This window comes from Mugil cephalus, chromosome 19 (genome assembly GCF_022458985.1).
Source record: "Mugil cephalus isolate CIBA_MC_2020 chromosome 19, CIBA_Mcephalus_1.1, whole genome shotgun sequence".
NCBI classification, from domain to species: domain Eukaryota; kingdom Metazoa; phylum Chordata; class Actinopteri; order Mugiliformes; family Mugilidae; genus Mugil; species Mugil cephalus.
In genome coordinates, this window is record NC_061788.1 from 18,608,254 (window position 1) to 18,625,719 (window position 17,466).

The window sequence follows — 17,466 nt, forward strand, 5'->3', positions numbered from 1 at the left end:
ATATTCGTCACTCTTCAAGGGCATGGTCGACAACAGGCCACAAGAGGGCGTTTGGAGCACATCATTTTAGCCTGACTGCAGTACAGGCTTGTTAATATGGCCTCATTCTTGGACTTAGACCACATCATATTGAATTGAGTTGATGGAAATAAATGAATAAATAAATAAATATATAGCTAATATAAGGCACATGTAGATCTTAGGGCTTTTACCACAAAGTAATAGAACAGTCTTGTGTACTTTATAGTTCTTTATTGCTCAGTTCCACTTGATGGACATCTGACTGCTGATTGGATTAAGTGCAACAGGTTTCTAACAGACTGAGTATGAAAACCCCATCACAGAGTCTGAGTCTAAGTCTGTCATATCAGACTGGAACGGATAGGCCTGCGTGTTGCCATGAGGTCATAAGTCTTTTTAGAAGAGAGGCTTAAAAGTAATTAATACGGTCTTGAAATGAAATTTAACAAGTTATACGATGCAGACTTGGTTCTGTTTCAAATAAAATAGTAGAATGGTATAATTAGGCCTGAGGAAATGTTGCCATCTAGGAGTTAAATCCCTAGATTAGTCTCTTAGGCTAAGTGGATGAATGGGAGGCGGGTGTGTGTGCGGGTGTGCCTCGGGTGTGAAGGTGCCTGCTCTCCAAAGCACCAATGCGCGCAACTCTGCCTGATTGTCATTAATAACCCTGACACTACGAGTCATTGCGGTGCGCAGAAACAGAGACACCAGAGAGCTGCAGGTGACGGACGGTCAAAACATGCCAAGCGTGAAGGCGGCTGCAGTCACTGGGCTAGGAATAGGGGCAATACTTATGATACAAGTCGGAGACCTGCTGGACTCAGCAAGCAGCGGCAACCCGATATGGAGCGAAACGGAGAGGCACGGCGCACCAGCGCGGGCCGTCCTCTGCATCATCGCCGGCGTTTCCATCCTCGCTTTGGCCCGGCTGTACCGGCTCCTTTTCTGTCCTTTGGAGATCTTCAGGTCGCCCGATGACGTGGGGTACGTCGTGGAGGATGGTCGCACCAGAGCGCAGGCGGCGAACGAGGTCAGGCGCAGGAGGAAAATCGGAGAGCTGCCTCCAGTCTACCCCAACGGCTGGTACCGAGTGTTGGACTCACACATGCTGCAGAGAGGCGAGGTCAAAAATGTCACAGTTCTAGGTATGATAAATAACATATAGTGGCTGGATTAGACTTTCACTACTTTGAATATAAATGTCTTCTTTATTTGTTATGATTACAATGTTTTACGTATAAATGAACAGATGGAATATAATAACCACCATAAAAAGGGGATTTCTGGAGTTGCTTTTTCTGAAGAAAAAAAAATATATTTTCGGACAAATAGATGAGCTCAACAAGTGAACCAAAGCTCTAGTAGGCATCAGTATAAAATCTTTTAAAACTATATGTGTGATGAAGACAGGTGAGGTTAGGGGACCAGTGAACAGTACAGTTGACAGAACTGTACTGTAGACTGAAGGTCCTATTCACTCATAGCTCCCCACTGTAAACACTCACCCCATATTCTCATATTTGTTACTCCCCATATGAATAATAAACTGGTTTTGTCCTCACCTTGTTTATTTCAGAATGGCAAAATGTGGTCCTGGAGATGGGTAGTAATAGGGTCTGAGTCTGAGTCCTTGGCTACATGTTTATGTATAACTGTATCTGTGATATCCAGATATCTGTTCACAGAGATTCTATTAGCAGTGACTTAATACAGAGACTCAGTCCAAAGTAATATAAATTCATAAATACTGCAAAACTTTCATCAGTGAGCCATAGGTTCAGTAAAGAAACATAACAGAGTTTGGTGGAGATTTTTTTTAACACCTAACTCAGTTAACACAGTTTAATGTTTGTGACCTTTCCGGAACCTTGACGTCTTCCAGCTCATCCAGTCTTTGCTGCTCTCTCACAGGTGCGACTGTTGCCAGGATAAGAAGGACGAGCTCATATTACAGAGTTTTGTTTTTAAAATACGTTTGTACATTTCAAACACAATGGTTAAGACTTTGTTAGGGTAAGTTGTAGGCTATGGTGCCTAGTAACATCCTTTGAAGCAAAGGCTTCAGCAGTTGTCGTGGAAGCAGATGTTGTAGTTACTAATAGTCATAGAATTGTCAGGCTGGCAGCATAGCTGAAAATGAGCGTGTTTGCTTTGACAGTTAAGACGGCAATATTTCTATTATTTTTTCAGTAATCCATGACACAGTTGTTGGGTTTGGTGATAAAAGGAAAAAAACAAGATGTTGAAAAGCACATCAATACCTAGAGTTGACTTCTTGTTGTTTTATAGTATTGTACTATTAACAGTGCATTCTTCTGTGCAGAGAAATCCTCAGCTAAAAACAAAACATTTAACCTTCCTTTGTTCATCACTTGTTCAGGTGGAACACTACGTAGATGCGTTTCATGTGATCACTTTTGATGTGTCAGCACTAGATGTCCTCCTTGATTTTGTGTTGATGTCGATCTGACATCTATCCTGCACTGGGTTGGTCTCTGATCAGTAACCTGAGAGGCTCGCAATTAGCTCAAAAGCGTTCGTTAAGTCGAATGCATGTGTCACTGTTGCTGTTTGTGATAGACAAACACAATACAGATGGACAATGACCCAAAACATACTGCAAAAGCAACTCAGTTTTTGTTTTTTAAGGCTAAGAAGTGAAATATTCTGCAGTGTCTTAGTCAATCACCAGATCTCAAGTCAATCAAACAAGCATTTCACTTACTTAAGACAAAACCTAAGGCAGAAAGACCCACTGCTGCAGTAAAGGCCTGGCTAAGCATCACAAAGGAGGAAACCCTGAGTCTGGTGATGTCCATGGGGTCCAGAATCAGGGAGTCATTGCCTGCGAAGGATTCTCAACAATACTTATACTACGTTTCATAGGATATTGTTTTTTAACCACTTGAATTAAACCTGAACGTCTGCTTTTCCAGTGGATCTCATCCAGTCACTTCGAATCCAACGTGGTGGCATGTAGAGCCCAAACCATGAAGATTGTGTCACTGTCCAAACATTTCTGGGCCTGACTGTATGTTTCACATTTCAAATCCGTTATTCTTGTGTAGATGTGCGGCAGGGCTGTTTGATCTCTTCAGAGAGTTTGAGCTGAAAAAGGTTTCAAAGAAGAGCCTTTGATGTTTCTGTTACAAACGGTATATGAAAGACGTGCTCCCTGAAAAGACATCCACCAGTAAAAAGGGACACCAGCTCTTGGAGAGTGATCCAGTATGTAGCTGTATCTGATGGTTATGCTTTATCACAGATCACCTGACTACTTACTTCTTCTTGGAGATGAAAAAAGAAACCCAAGAAATAAACATTATACTGTAGATTTTCATACAAATGATTAACAATCATAACCATGGTTATTTTTCTGTTAACTATTTCATTCAAAATTTGGTTTACTGATCAGGAGAAATGGCATTCAGAGCCAGAACCATTGTGACAAGTCACTCATGCCAGGAGGAATATAGGATGTGAAATTAGGTGGGAGGTTAAACACCTGTTTTCTTTATGGATGGAACACAAACAAGACTAGGTCAGGTTCCAACTAATGATCCATTTCCTAACTTTTCAGTTGGGTGTGCGTTTGTGCAATCGTCATGGAAATTAATCTGTTGTTGGGAGTTAAATGGTAGAAGTCACTTAGAGTGATACGTCAGCCACTAGTGAGCTCACATGTCAACAATCTCCATGACAAACGAATCAAACTCAGCATAACTAAAACAAAGGCAATTGGACTTGTTTGAGTTTCTTTGAAGGTGCATCACTACTCATCCAAGTTGGTCTTCTAAGTTCTAAGCAAGTGCTGGGGACTTCAGGTATTTGTTTAGACAATGTTCACATTTTAGCCAGAGAAATCAGATTGATGGTTTGGAAGAGGAGGATTGGAAACCTGAGGTGAGACACCACTTTTTAGCCTCTTACAGCACGATCTTAACGTCTTTTTCCCAAAAGGTTTCCCCCACATTTGCACCTTCAGACGAGCTTCTGGTCATAACTGGGAAGCCAGAGAAGCACCGAACATGAAAAAAAGGGGTTAATCTGAACAATATCCTGTAACTTCAGGTGTCGCCGTCATTAACAGACCCTAGTCATTGCACCATCCATGCAAGTTCCAAATAAAAATCAAAACTGCTACTGCTTATTTGGAACTGAAGAAGCCACTTGGATAAATGGTGAAAAGTCTTCAAGAAAATTTAAACAATTTGCCACTGTTTTAGTTTCTATATACACCATGACCTGGATAGTCATTCTGCTAATGAAGCCTGTGTAGTAATTTCTAACTATTATTGGAAGTCAAGAATTCTAGATACATTTCGAAATGAGGAACCTTTTAAATTATTCTTTTGGAGTTAGCTGTAGTTCATGTTTGGCTGTTCCTCTGTATATTTTCTACACCTACCATGAGCAGCTTTGTGGCAGGTTATTAGAGCTCTTATACACTGTAAGTTTATAGCAGAGGAGTGGCTGCCAATCTGGGGAAGACGGATTGCCAAGAAACCAGCAGGGTGTCCTGGCATTATGTCCAAGCATACTTTTTTTTCATTTCTGATACACATTTCTCTGGTTTCCTTCCCCCCCTCCCACATAATCCCTTTCAGGCCAGGTTCACCCTGCAGCCCCCTAACATTTTGCTGCCCCAAAGGTTGTTGACCCAAATCAAAACTTGCTTCCTGCGCAGCATCTGCAACCTGCTGAAAAATACTGCAGTGAAACCCCCTATCTTTCCTCTGTCATCCATTTGCATCATGTATTAAATTCTGCTTGGAGCGTCCTTTTCTCACACATTCTGCTGTGGTTGAATTCTGCCCTACAACAGCCTGTCAAGGCAGTGGTCCAGTGCTGTGTCACCCCTCATTTGGAGGAGCCTGAGTTTGGATTTCTCAGAATTTTAGAGTATCCTGGCTGAGCATCGGTAGAGCTGGCTCAGCGGTTACTCTAAACCAGAGTCGCTAATCTGAGCGCAATCTGAGCACTGGTAAAAGTCCAAAGGTCAGCCAGATACAGTAGTGTGAAAAAGTGTTTGCACCCTTGCCAATCCAGGCACACCTAAATGTTTCAAATCATCAAACATATTTAAATATAAAACAAAGATAACACAAGTGAACACAAAATGCTTTTTTTTTATTAAGGAAAAAACAAACCTACGTGGCCCTGGGTGAAAAAGTGTTAGCCCCTCCTTGTTAAAACATAAACTGTGGTTTATGAGTTCAATTTCTCTAGCCACACTCAGGCCTGATTACTGCCACACCTGTTCTCAATCAAGAAATCACTTCAATAGGACCTTCAGTAGGATCAAAAGATAATGATAGCTATTATCCAAATGGTAAAAATATGGAACAGTGATGATCGTTCCCAGGATGGCCGGCTGATCAGGATTACCCCAACAGCTCAGAGATGACTCATCCAAGAGGTCACAAAAGACCCCACAACAACATCCAAAGAACTGCAGGCCTCACTTGTCTCAGTTAAGGTCGGATTCCACCGTAAGAGTTCAAGACCAAAACCACTGCTGAGCAAAAAGAACATAAAGCCTTGTCTCAGTTTTGCCAGGAAACATCTTGATGATCATCAAGACTTTGAGGAAAACACTGTGAACTGACAAGACAAAAGTTGAACTTTTTGGAAGGTGTATGTCCCATTACATCTGGTGTGAAATTAACACAGCATTTGAAGGAGAATGTCCAGCCATCTGCTCATGACCTCAAACTGAAGCAAACTTGGGTTCTGCAGCAGGACAATGATACAAAATACACCAACAAGTCCACCTCTAAATGGCTGAGGTAAAATTAAATAAAGACTTTGGAGTGGCCTAGTCACAGTCCTGACCTGAATCCTATTGACCTTAAAAACACTTTTTCACACCATTGTACAGTAGGTAAAGCAGGTGTAGGTGAACCACACAGTGCTTTCCAAAAGGACTATCTATAGCAATCTGTATGTATAGTCTGCCCTTCTAGCACGAAAGAGAAGCATTGGGATAAAAATAACAAAGGCAAGATGAGCATGTAAAATGCTAATTAAAGCCAAAACCTATTACACAAACATTACGGTAGTGTTTATCATCATTGAGTAAGTCTATACAGGAGAGAAGGAAAGCTATAGAATTTATGAGTGGATAATAGAAGAAAGTGATTACAGAGTGACTAGAATACAAGGTCATTAGAAGCTTAAAAGGAAGACCAAGCAAACACACTGTGCCCGCAAACCGACCCACTCTGCAGCTCGTGCCCCCCCCAGCCTTTGTACTGCCAAATGTGATGAGCAAGTGGAGGCAGGTGTGCTCAACCACACTCTTCAGAGAGCATGAGGGCCATAAGTGTAGAAACACAGGAGTGAACAGAAAACAGCACACAAACACGTCCACAACCCTCACGGCACAGTAAAAGATGGGCAGCAATGCAAATCGAGCTCCCTGTCCTACGCACATTTTCCGCAAACAAACTGTTGTTCATCAGAATGTATCTAAAGATGTTTAAATCAGTAAAACACAGTCACCAAGACATGCTTGAGAAGGAGCAAAATTTGGTACTGCATTAACACTGATAAACTGATCAGGCATAACATTATGACCACGTTCCGAATTTTGTGTAGGTTTCCCTTGTGCCTCTAAAACAGTTGTGACTCATCAGAGAATGGACATGGGTCTTCTGAGGGTGTGCTGTGGTGTCTGGAAACAGAATGTTATTAGTGGGGGGCCTTTGGGACCTATAGGTTGTGGGGAGGGTCCTCTGTGGATCGTCCCACTGTGTGGGATCTAGTGGATTTGGTCAGGTCAGGTTCCTCATGTTTTTTTGAGTTGTTCCTAAACTGTTTTTGTGTGTGTTTCTGTGTCAGGCTGCATCCTGCTGGGGATGGCTGCTGCCACCAAGGAGTGTCATTGCTATGGGGTGTGGGGGTGCCTGGTCTGGTATAGGTGGGTGGTACAGGTTGAAGTAACAGCCACAATGCCCGGTCCAAAATGTTCTCAGTAGAACATTGTATTGTCACACAAGATGGTCAATGTTATTTACGTCTGCTTTAATATTGTGGCTGATGATGAATATGGAATTGTTTATTTGGTTTATTTGTATGAGAATGTGTTTGTACATTTTCAAGATGGACACAGTGTAGTTACAAATAGCAAGTGCACTCTGTGTGCCCCAAAGAAGATTTTGCACTGTAGAGTAAATGTACAGTCAGTAGACAGTCGTTCAAAGTGTATTAATATCTACTGTCTGTGGGCCTGTTTATACAATTCTCTATTTCAGTCCTCTAGTCTTAATGTTCAGTACCGTTATCCAAGAATGTTTCATTTAATACCAGGACTGCTGTAATTGATGGTGCTAGGTGAGCAGGTGGCGGTGTTCCGTGGCCAGGACGGGGCTGCCTACGTGCTGGATGCCTACTGCCCTCACCTGGGAGCCAACCTGGCGGTGGGAGGACGGGTGTTGGAAAGTTGCATCGAGTGTCCGTTTCATGGATGGCAGTTTCAAGGGACGGATGGCAAGTGTGTGAGGATCCCCTATGCTGAAAAAGGTATACCTGAAAGTGAATGGTAGTTTTATTATTACATGGATGTGATAGACTTATCACTTATTCTTACTATGCCCTAGAGCTGCAGAACTTTGAGTGGGACCTAGGTGGTACGTAGATAAATATTTACGGCAAATTTCAGTTTGGTTGGGATATCTTCTGGTTTTAGGTTTGACCAGAAGGTGGCACTAAAGAGAAAGCTTTTTCATTGTCTGTGAAGCATACATTTTCTTAGTATCACTGATAAATTATGGCAAATCGGTAATAGGGTTTCTTTGTAGATAATAAGACAGTAGAGAGTGAACATTGAACTATTAAAAACAAATGTTTCTCATTTCCTTGTACATAGTAAAATCTAGAGTAAAGAAGTGATGATTCGTATTTGGGTCTCATTTGTCCTTCAGTGCCAGAGTTTGCCAAGGTGCGCTCCTGGCCCAGCTGTGAGATCAACAGACAAATTCTGGTTTGGTTTCACTGCGATGGAGAGGAACCTCAGTGGACTGTCCCAGAGCAGCAGGAGATCACAAAGGGCGAGTGGGCCTATCGGGGGAGAACTGAGCATTTTATCAATGCTCACATACAGGTGGGTGCATATGAGTGTGGAGGTGCGTAGTTTGACGGTGAAAATCTAACAGAAAGGATTTAGTCCAAGTATTGTAGAAAACGATGATTAAAACAGACAGAGACACATCCACGTTTCTCCCTGCATGAGTTTAATAGTCTTAATATAACAGGTTATTAAAAATTTACTCATTTCATCTTATGATTTAAGTGGTTTGTTCGGTTGGAATAGTTGTGTCATAGCCAGCAGTGGACTGCCATAATGTTTTCTCTGCCATATTAGGAGATTCCAGAAAATGCAGGAGACATAGCTCACCTGGCTCACCTACACAACCCAGGCATTGTCAGCGGAGTGGATCTGCGTCACACCAACGCCAAAATGTGGAAATTTCTACGACATGACTGGAAGGTAACGTTTTTCTGATCTAAAGAAGAATACCAAATATCATACTCATTTCGCAAAAAAAGTTTTAAGGATACCTCATCCAGTACATCACATAAGTCACCCTTTACGTTGGTCATCTCACTTGTCTCTTTCATAGCTGTAAAATGATCATCACACTCTCATTGAAAACAAACCTGACAAGGGAAAAAACAGAGGTGCCATTCCTAAACCTCATAAAAATGTGTAAAATACAGTGATGAAATGTGCATAAACGACTAGCATGGAAATAGCCCAGCTCAGGTCGTCATTATGATGGCTCACAGACATCCTGTAGCTCTCATCAAACTGCGATGAAATGTTTGACTGGCCAAAAGTTGAAAGTTTGAGGCAACACTCCCTGTGCACCTTTGACGTTTAATGCTTCTTCACTTTCTCAGAGAGACGGCGCATGTCTGTGACACCACTGTATGTCCACGGCATCTCCATGGTGCCCCAGAATGAATCAGAATACAGGCGTAGCAAAATAGAGCATTAGCTACTGGGTAGCCCGCTAGCCCCTTTTTCTAATCATACCAGTTCTGTGAAACCCCCCAATTATACAACCTCCCAGCCTTTGTGGATACTTGCTTGATGTTTACTTTTGGTCTTGGTGGTCCTAATTCTTTAGTTGCTTATTTATCCTGGTTACTACACAGATTGAATGGTATTTCTCCTAATATCACAATTGAGTTGTTCTGAGTTGCACTTATTCATGGTGAATGTGGTTGCAGCTGCAAACTAGAATAATATTGGTTACATTTGTGCAAGCCAGAGGGAACCCGTGCAGAATGCGTAAGTAGTGTCTGTAGTAGTAGTTGTAGTAGTCTAAACAGTTTAAAATTAATGAGATCGATTTAGGTAATTTTCCCTCAGACTGAAATCATCCCCGGGCTGCCTTCAAGCTGACTCTACAATATTCACAAGGCTCGAGGTCAAATGTTCAGTGAAAACAATTAACAAATAAAAAAAAAACTCAAAACAAACCAAAACAGCAAAACACTGTATCTGTATGTGTTTTTATTTAAGGTTCAGTGGGAACCAGAGGCAGAGCCCAATGAGCATTGCTCCCAGATGTTGGTGAAACATGCACTGACTGTGTTTGGCTATCGCTGGCCTTTGTTGGATGTTCATGTTGTGGCTAGACAGGTAAAGAAAACTCCATGGTTCTGTATTTAGTGTAGTTCTTTTTGGTTTCCTGTTTTATGTTACGCCCAGTGTTGTTCCTCTTGATTGCTTATTGGTTTCTCCTGGTGTGCTTAGTTTCATCTGTGTCTCGTCACCCCTCTGCCCTCTTGTTTATAGCCGTGCCTTTCCCTTTGTTCTCTGCCGTGTTGTTTGTAATCCTGCCATTTTGTCATCCTTCTCTGTTCATGCATTGTGGTTTTTCGCTTTGTGTTTTTGATTTACCTGCCATGTCATTAAATACCTTTTGTTTCAAACCCTGCCTCATCTCCTGAAGTCCTGCACTTGGGTCCTACACAACCTACAAAATGTCAAAGGAGCGAGGCAGGCTGCACATAATGATTTCCGATGATTGATTTAATCTATTAAAGGGGTTTCCAGCCACTTTAAGAAGGCTCAAAAGTAAGTGGCTGTGACCAATGGCTTCTGTCCATTTTGAGGACACAAAAGATTTCTTATAGTGCAACAATAGTCTACAAAAACAGTTTTGATCCTAAAGGGTACGGTCTGCATATGTTGTTGTAAATTGTCAAGAAGTGTGATTCACTTCTGATCAACACTCGTTTGTTTTTTAGGCAAATATAAGATGATAAATATATAAACGAATCAATGCCTAATTTGCAGCTAATTTACAGCACATGTATGTTCTAGTTTCACTAATTAAAGTCCCCTGTACTCATAACTACCTGGGAACTGTACACACAGGGGAAATGAACACATAGTGACATAATATATATATATATATATATATATATATATATATATATATATATATATATATATATATATATATAGTACATAACAAATTGGCTACTATGGGTGTGACGATTTGTTTTAGATTCGATTCACGATTCGTGCTTCGTCAGAGTCAAGCAAGATTGTAGTTTATTTAGAACGATACGATCCGAAACTATTCAGTGCCTTGAAATCGATTCAGTAACGTTTTAGCCAAAAATTAAACCACTGTGACTGAAATAAATACCTACTCAGTGTTTCCTCTACATTCATTTAGGAGTGGCCGCCAAAAAATATCTATGTTGCTCAGTATCTACTCTTTGGGGTTCTTAATCTACCGGTTACAGTCACTTTTTGAACTTCCTCAAGTGTCTCGATCCGCTGGACGGCGCTCGGTTTATCAAAGAACGAGGTTATTTTGGCCCAGAAGTTTAACACCACATGCCCGTTTCTGTTTATTATCTCCTCTTTTGAGTGCTAACGCTCACTACATCCTGGTCTGTTGACAATATCACACGATGGTGGTGACCGAGGCTGCACGTTAAATTATCCGACGTTTCATCGAGTTGTTTTCTTTTTGCTCAGGTCACTGTGTCTCACTGGTGGGACGAGGCGGAGAGACAAGGAGTTAAGGCGAATGTTAGCATTAGCATATACATTAATTTTGCCATTGATAGTAGCCGGAAGCTAACGCATATTTGTACAACTAAGTTGTACATTTTGTTTATGCAGTTTTACAGTGTTTCTCAAGTAATTACTGTAAGCGGATCCTGTAATGTGCTTAATCCAATGCGTTATTTACTTGTATCGATACAATCGATTGATTACCTTTTAAATCGATATTAGATCGATGTATGTCGTCCGAACTTGCCGAGCACAGATCGATGTAGTTGGATCGTAGGAAAATAAATCGATTCATCGATGTAGTGTATGAATCGTTACACCCCTACCAGTTACATACGGATACGTTACTATTATTTTGCGGGAGTGGGAGAGGCTAAATAACGGAACCTCCATTGTCTCTAATTCAATAGAATTTAACACCTCCATAAACTACATCCTTCATAATGATCTTACAGTTGAATAACCACCTTTCTTGTGCAGTTTAAACATAAACTCAACATTAGAATAGTCATTCATTGGGGTTTGGTGCAGTACTGTCATATTAGAACAGATTTGTTTTCACTCGTGTACCTAATGAACTGGCAAATGGGTGTACATTTGCCTTCAGTATTTCAGCAAGCAGGTTACAGTTATCTTGTTTTCACATATGTTTCAGGTGGGACCAGGACTGGTGTTTCTGCTGTTTGACCACAGTTTCTTGGGCCGGGGTGTGATCATGCATTGTGTGACTCCGGTGGAGCCTCTGCTGCAGTGTGTCTCTCACACCATCTTCTATCAGTCTAACATCCTACCTCTGGTGCCCAAATTCATCCTCAAAGCAGAGTGCATTCAGGTGACGTGCACGCTCGTTGCCTTCGATCACGCTGACATACCTGTTCTCATATTGTTTGAGCTGCCACTGCTCTGTATCACATGCTATCTAAATAGGCTATAATAGGCTATATATTTGCCTCTTTTAATTGAAATGCAATCAAACTGACTCCTGGTGGCTGTAAGTGCAGGCTGCTTTATGATAATTTTCTTTTGAGAGTATGTTGACGACGTTTGAATTTAGAGAGGTCATTGTGTGAATTCCCACTCTGCCTCCACATTGCTACCACTAACACCACACAGTCACAGAAAAGGTGTGAATAGCCCTCATTAAACTTGATAATTAGTTGTGTGGTGAAGACACACTGTCACAGTCAATTTAACAGAAAGGAAAAACCTATCAGTTAGCACAAAAGACAAAAAGTTGCCGTCTGATTGATGGACAGCAGATTGGTGCTCACAGTGGGGTTTCCCACTGAACCCACCTTTCCAAATTCTGTCATAATAGGTTTGGTGGATGGAATTATAAAGATAAACACATAATAACAGATGAAGGTGGTGGCTGCTTTTAACCCTAAAGGATTATATTTTATTAAATAATTTAATAATTTTGTTTCTCCATGCAGCATTGGCAAAGGCGACGGCTCATTTTAGAAGATAGAGTGGGCGTTTTTATTGAAATGCCAAATCTCAGCAGTTTATGGAGTCACCACAGAGTGACATTTATTAACTTCTAGCTTCTAACTAGCTTCACAGAAAAACCCCCGCTGGTAAATCATAATAATTTAATGCGATGAGATGGCAGCACAGTTTATTATTTAATTCTCAGTTATGTGAAAATGTGTTGAATTTGTTTTGAGCTGTGCATGATCATATGTCCCCAGTATACTCTTAACGGTGAAACAAACACATGATGTGTTGATATAAAATCAATACTTTTAGAAATCATCTCCAGTCCCGTCCCGTGACGTCCTCCTCTTATTGTTTTTCTTCAGTTTGAGCGAGACGTGATGATCTGGAACAATAAGAAGTATGTCTCCAAGCCTCTCCTCGTGAAGGAGGACTCAGCCATCCAGAAGCACAGGCGCTGGTTCAGTCAATTCTACAGCGGGAACAGCCCGCGGCTCCAGTCCCGGCGTGACACTTTAGACTTCTGACCTCCCTGAACTACAGGAGGAGAGCTCAACAGCAAATATGTCAGGTCAGGGTTGACATTGATCAGACGTCCGCGATCAATTCTTATCTGTCCCATATTAAAAATTATAAGAGGAAAGGAGGCACTGACTTGTTGGTGTGATAGAACTATGCATTTTTGTCTTTTTTTTGAAAAAAAGCCTGAAACCTATATGTTTTTCTTATATTCACCTCAGTTCCGGTTAATTTATGTAGCACCAAACCACAAAAAGATGCTTGAGAGAAACCCACAGTGCAAGCACTAAGGAGACGGAGGTGAGGAAGAAACCTTGAACAGAGCCCAGCTCATATGGGGGCTCCCATCTGCTTGAGGTTGGCTGGGTAAGAGAAAGAAAAGAAGAGTGAGGGGGGGTCAGAGGAGAAGGGAAGAGGGAATTGGAAGGAAGCAAATAAACTCGAGCATGTCTCTGGAAGAAGAATACGTGCAGCACATAAACATGATGCAAGCATATGGTACTTATAGATGGCACATGTAAGATTAAGCCAGCATTCGGTCTGTTCATTGTAAAAAGGTTGACAACGTTCTCATGAGACAAGTGCCTAAAGTGTAACAGAGTGAATATAACCCATGAATTAAGAATTTTGTGAATAAAATAAGTAGTTCTAAGAATACCAGACTTACCTTGTCTAGGTCTTTAAATTGAGACATGATTCTTTTAGGCAGTGTGTGAGTGTCTGACACCGTGTGGAACACCTTCCTCCTGTGTAACATGCCTCAACATGCAATTTCTCATGTGTTAGAAAACATTAATCTGTCCTTCCGACCAGTAAGTGTAAATCTTTAATGAGTTATCACATCGGGCACCGACTAGGCTGCAGGTGTTACAGCAAGTGCGTTTGTGTTTTGATTCATATCAGATTACGCGGCTGCAATCTGTAGTTACCGAAGTGTTTCATGGAAACTTAAAAGAATACTCCGACTTTTTTAGCCTTATCTCTCTGAATCAAAATCTGACTGGCTGACATCACTTTTGGCATGCTAGGCTGGAGAAAAAGCTGCAGTGCCTTGCATACATTTAAGGCTCTAAGGGAAATGATAATGTTTTAAAAACAATTACCGAGCATATGTCATATGTTAAATAATGTTGCAAAAAATGACAGTATGAATGTGGTTAGATCCTGATCCTGAAATTATAATGTGCTGATCTTAAGTGGATCAGTGGATCGGATAAAGAAAACATTTATTTAATTTTAACCTCATAATCCACTGAGGCTGAAATAAAGATAGCATTTTTTGTATGTGAAAATCAGTGCACATTGTGTATCTGTAGGATTATTTTCACTCTTGTTTAGTCTTGCTTCTCATATGCTCATAAATGTATGTTCCGTTTTGTCTGGGTACAGAGAGTCTACGTGTCCCTGGTGACCGTGATGCTGTGAGGCTTTATTAAATGCTACCGTGCCTGTCTGGAAATATGTCAAATGTATAAAGGTGACAGTGTTCAGCTGTCTGAGCTGATGAGGTTGGTCACATTTTAATTTCCGCTTCAGTCAGCTGGCCTTAGAAGACAGGAGATACATTTCAAAACAAACCACCAGCCTCGATGAAGAGCACAGAACTAATGATGAATATCAAATTAACTCCCATATTCCTTCGCAATATTAACGTGTGTCTTTCCTACTGGCTAATGTGCATGGAATGTTTATTTAAATACGCAGAATAAATTTGTCTACTCGGCTCTAATGTGCTTGCTCATGCGTTTGTGAACTGGGAAATGCGTTCCGTTGCTCTGAATATGTTAGCGTGTTAAATTGAGCGTCACAGTGAAGTGTTCAACGTTATACTTTGCCAGTGGCACTTTTCTAAGACTCACATTATTGCTTGACACTCCTTATCTGTGAATGTACTTTTCTTATCTTAGTTTGTGGTGTGGGAGACCTGTGCTGCCTTTTTAATCTGACGTGTTACATCAACAATTAGCCTGCTTGTGTTTTGTCCAGGAAGAAGTGGGCTTGCAGTAATAAGGAGGCGTACTAACTCCGGGTAAGAGCTTTGTCGCATGTATCAAAGAGAACAAATTTTTGAAAGATGGCTGAAGCAAACGTTTTTGAGGCTGAGGAGAAAGGCGTCACTGCACTGGGTGAAAATCACCTTCCTGCTACACAGGAGGTTTACCTTACGGTGGTGTACAAAACAGAGGGAGCAGAAACCCTGGAAGAGGAGAGCGACTCTGTCATACAGTCTCTGATTCAGCACAAACATCAGGACAGCAGCGGTGAGAGTCACAAAGCAGGCAGACAAATAGCAACAGATGGGCCTGACCAGAAGACATCTGTTCCACAAGAGCTGGAATTGCCTGGCAGGGATCAGCCTGGCTGCAGTGGAAGTGTCAGGAGTTTGTGCAGTGACAGCAGTCGGCACGAGTGCCCCATCTGCAGCGAGCCCTTCCAGTCACAGGGCGATCACCGCGTTACCTTGCTCAACTGCGACCATGCGCTGTGCCATCGCTGCACAGCTGGCATCATGAGTCGGGCCAAGAACACCAGCCGACTCGAGTGCCCCCTGTGTCGACAGACCACCCCGTTCCCGCAGTGGGAGATCTGCAGGCTTCAGGGGGAGTCATACCCTGACACTCTCTATGAGCCCAGACCGGCCCTTGTCATCAGTCCAGGCCCTGAAGTCGAGACACCACCGTTGTGTTGCTTCACTCTGGAGAGGCAGCTGGAGGCTCACACACACGGAAACATTCCTGGATGCTGCATGCACCCTTTCTGCCTAGTTGGAGGACTGAGGGTAATACTACGACTAAACTCCCTCTGTTTCTACATCTTCGCCCTCCTGCTGCTCTTCTTCGTGTTTCCTCTTATAATACGTTCCGTACTCTTCAGTAATGGCTAGCTTATCTTATCAGAGGGATCTTATGAGGAAGCTATTGCTGTGGACGAACTGTCAGTCAGCTCCTTCATTTTGGAACATTTCGGAGTCAACACACATACAGAAGAATATGAGTCATGTTTTTCTCCAATAACAATGTCAAATGTCCTTGACTGTTGTTTATTTAACCTGGTTATTCATAACTCACCCTTGGACTCTGACTACAGGCTGCAGGAATGCAGGAATAGGCCACTTTTGACTTAGCAACATTCAAATGAACTCCCAAACAGGACGGCTTGAATATGAACAATGTTTTCAATTCTGTGAGTTCAGTGCAACCTCTGACTTTTGTCGTCTTTGAAGTGTGAGTCAGCTTTTAGGATAATGGAGCGCTGCATTTGGGTCAGAACTCCTCATATCTTTCCCTGCCTTATTTTGACCCATTTCTCATCAGAACAAGTCACACGCTTTGATGCTGCTGAATATTCTTAGCAGCATCACAGCCCAGTTTTATCTTCTTTCGCAGTACAAAAGTTCGGGCACCCCACAACGCAAGTATTTGCTTTGCTCTTCTATATGATGGTTTTCTTCATCTTATTGCCACTCTTATAGTCGTCTTAATTACATTGAAGACAGTCTTTTCATAGACTTCTCCTGCTATGTAGGCATCATTAACTCTATTTTCAGACGCTTGGTCGGTAGCCAAGACGAGTCAGAGGTTGATGCAATCTGAAGAGGCCGCTTTATGAGCCTTAACCATTAATTTCAAACCTAATAAGTGCTGATGGGACTACTGCATGCAACGCGATAGACCACATTTCTCATTTGGGTAGTGTGTACAGAAAGAACTTATAAAGGAACCTAACCTAAAATAAATAAATTAATTAAAATAACGATCCTGAGACCCTGCATCCTAATATGAGGACATTAAGTTTTAGGTTTTAGGTTTTATTGCGACTTATTCTGCTTTATTTAAACCCGTTGTCCTCTTTAGTGGTCGCTTTAGTCTGCCATCTAGTGATAGCAAAGGGTCAATACACTAAAGAACATAATAGAGTAAAAACGTGACGACAAAAGGTGGAGGAGGAACAAAACTCCATCTACGGTTAAACCTTATTTATTCATGGTTATTAACGTTTCTAGTATGATATGACACGCTAATTTAACATGTTTTATCAATAGCAATGAGCTACAACCACGCTAATTAGCAAGTACTCATTTGAGGACCCTGGGATCTTCATTGGTAATTCTGACTCAGCCATGTAGGGGTGTTAAAATAAATAATTTTATATTTTGTCACACTTTGGTGACATAAGCAATGAAATATCCCCAGTGTCCACATATGAGGACATTGTTTTTTTTATTATTATTGATTTTTTTAAAAAAAAATAATAATAATAATAAAAAACTACTACTTGAAGTTTTTATACTTCTTAGGTCCTACTGAGCCCAAGTACCTTGGAGAAATCAAAAATGCATAAGAAATAAAAGCTTGGGTCTCGTGGTTAACATTGGAATATTAGATATAATTATTTTATTTATTTTATTTTATGTACGTTGCTATACTATAATTGGC

At 41.4% G+C, this 17,466-nt stretch overlaps 1 protein-coding gene across 3 annotated transcripts; it reads left to right on the forward strand.

The window, feature by feature from the left end:
* The first annotated feature begins 289 nt into the window (after positions 1–289).
* zgc:92275 (cholesterol 7-desaturase nvd) lies at positions 290–17,266 on the forward strand. Of its 3 annotated transcripts, XM_047569144.1 has the most exons (8): positions 290–1,169; positions 7,360–7,548; positions 7,950–8,128; positions 8,390–8,515; positions 9,557–9,676; positions 11,727–11,903; positions 12,877–13,082; positions 13,252–17,266. In XM_047569144.1, the coding sequence occupies exons 1-7, from the start codon at positions 764–766 to the stop codon at positions 13,036–13,038; spliced, it is 1,359 nt and encodes a 452-aa protein (XP_047425100.1). In that variant the 5' UTR covers positions 290–763; the 3' UTR covers positions 13,039–13,082; positions 13,252–17,266. The 3 variants fall into 3 exon arrangements, with proteins under 3 accessions (XP_047425100.1, XP_047425099.1, XP_047425101.1); XM_047569143.1 differs by having other exon boundaries at positions 12,877–17,266; XM_047569145.1 differs by lacking the exon at positions 9,557–9,676 and having other exon boundaries at positions 12,877–17,266.
* The last annotated feature ends 200 nt before the right edge of the window (positions 17,267–17,466 follow it).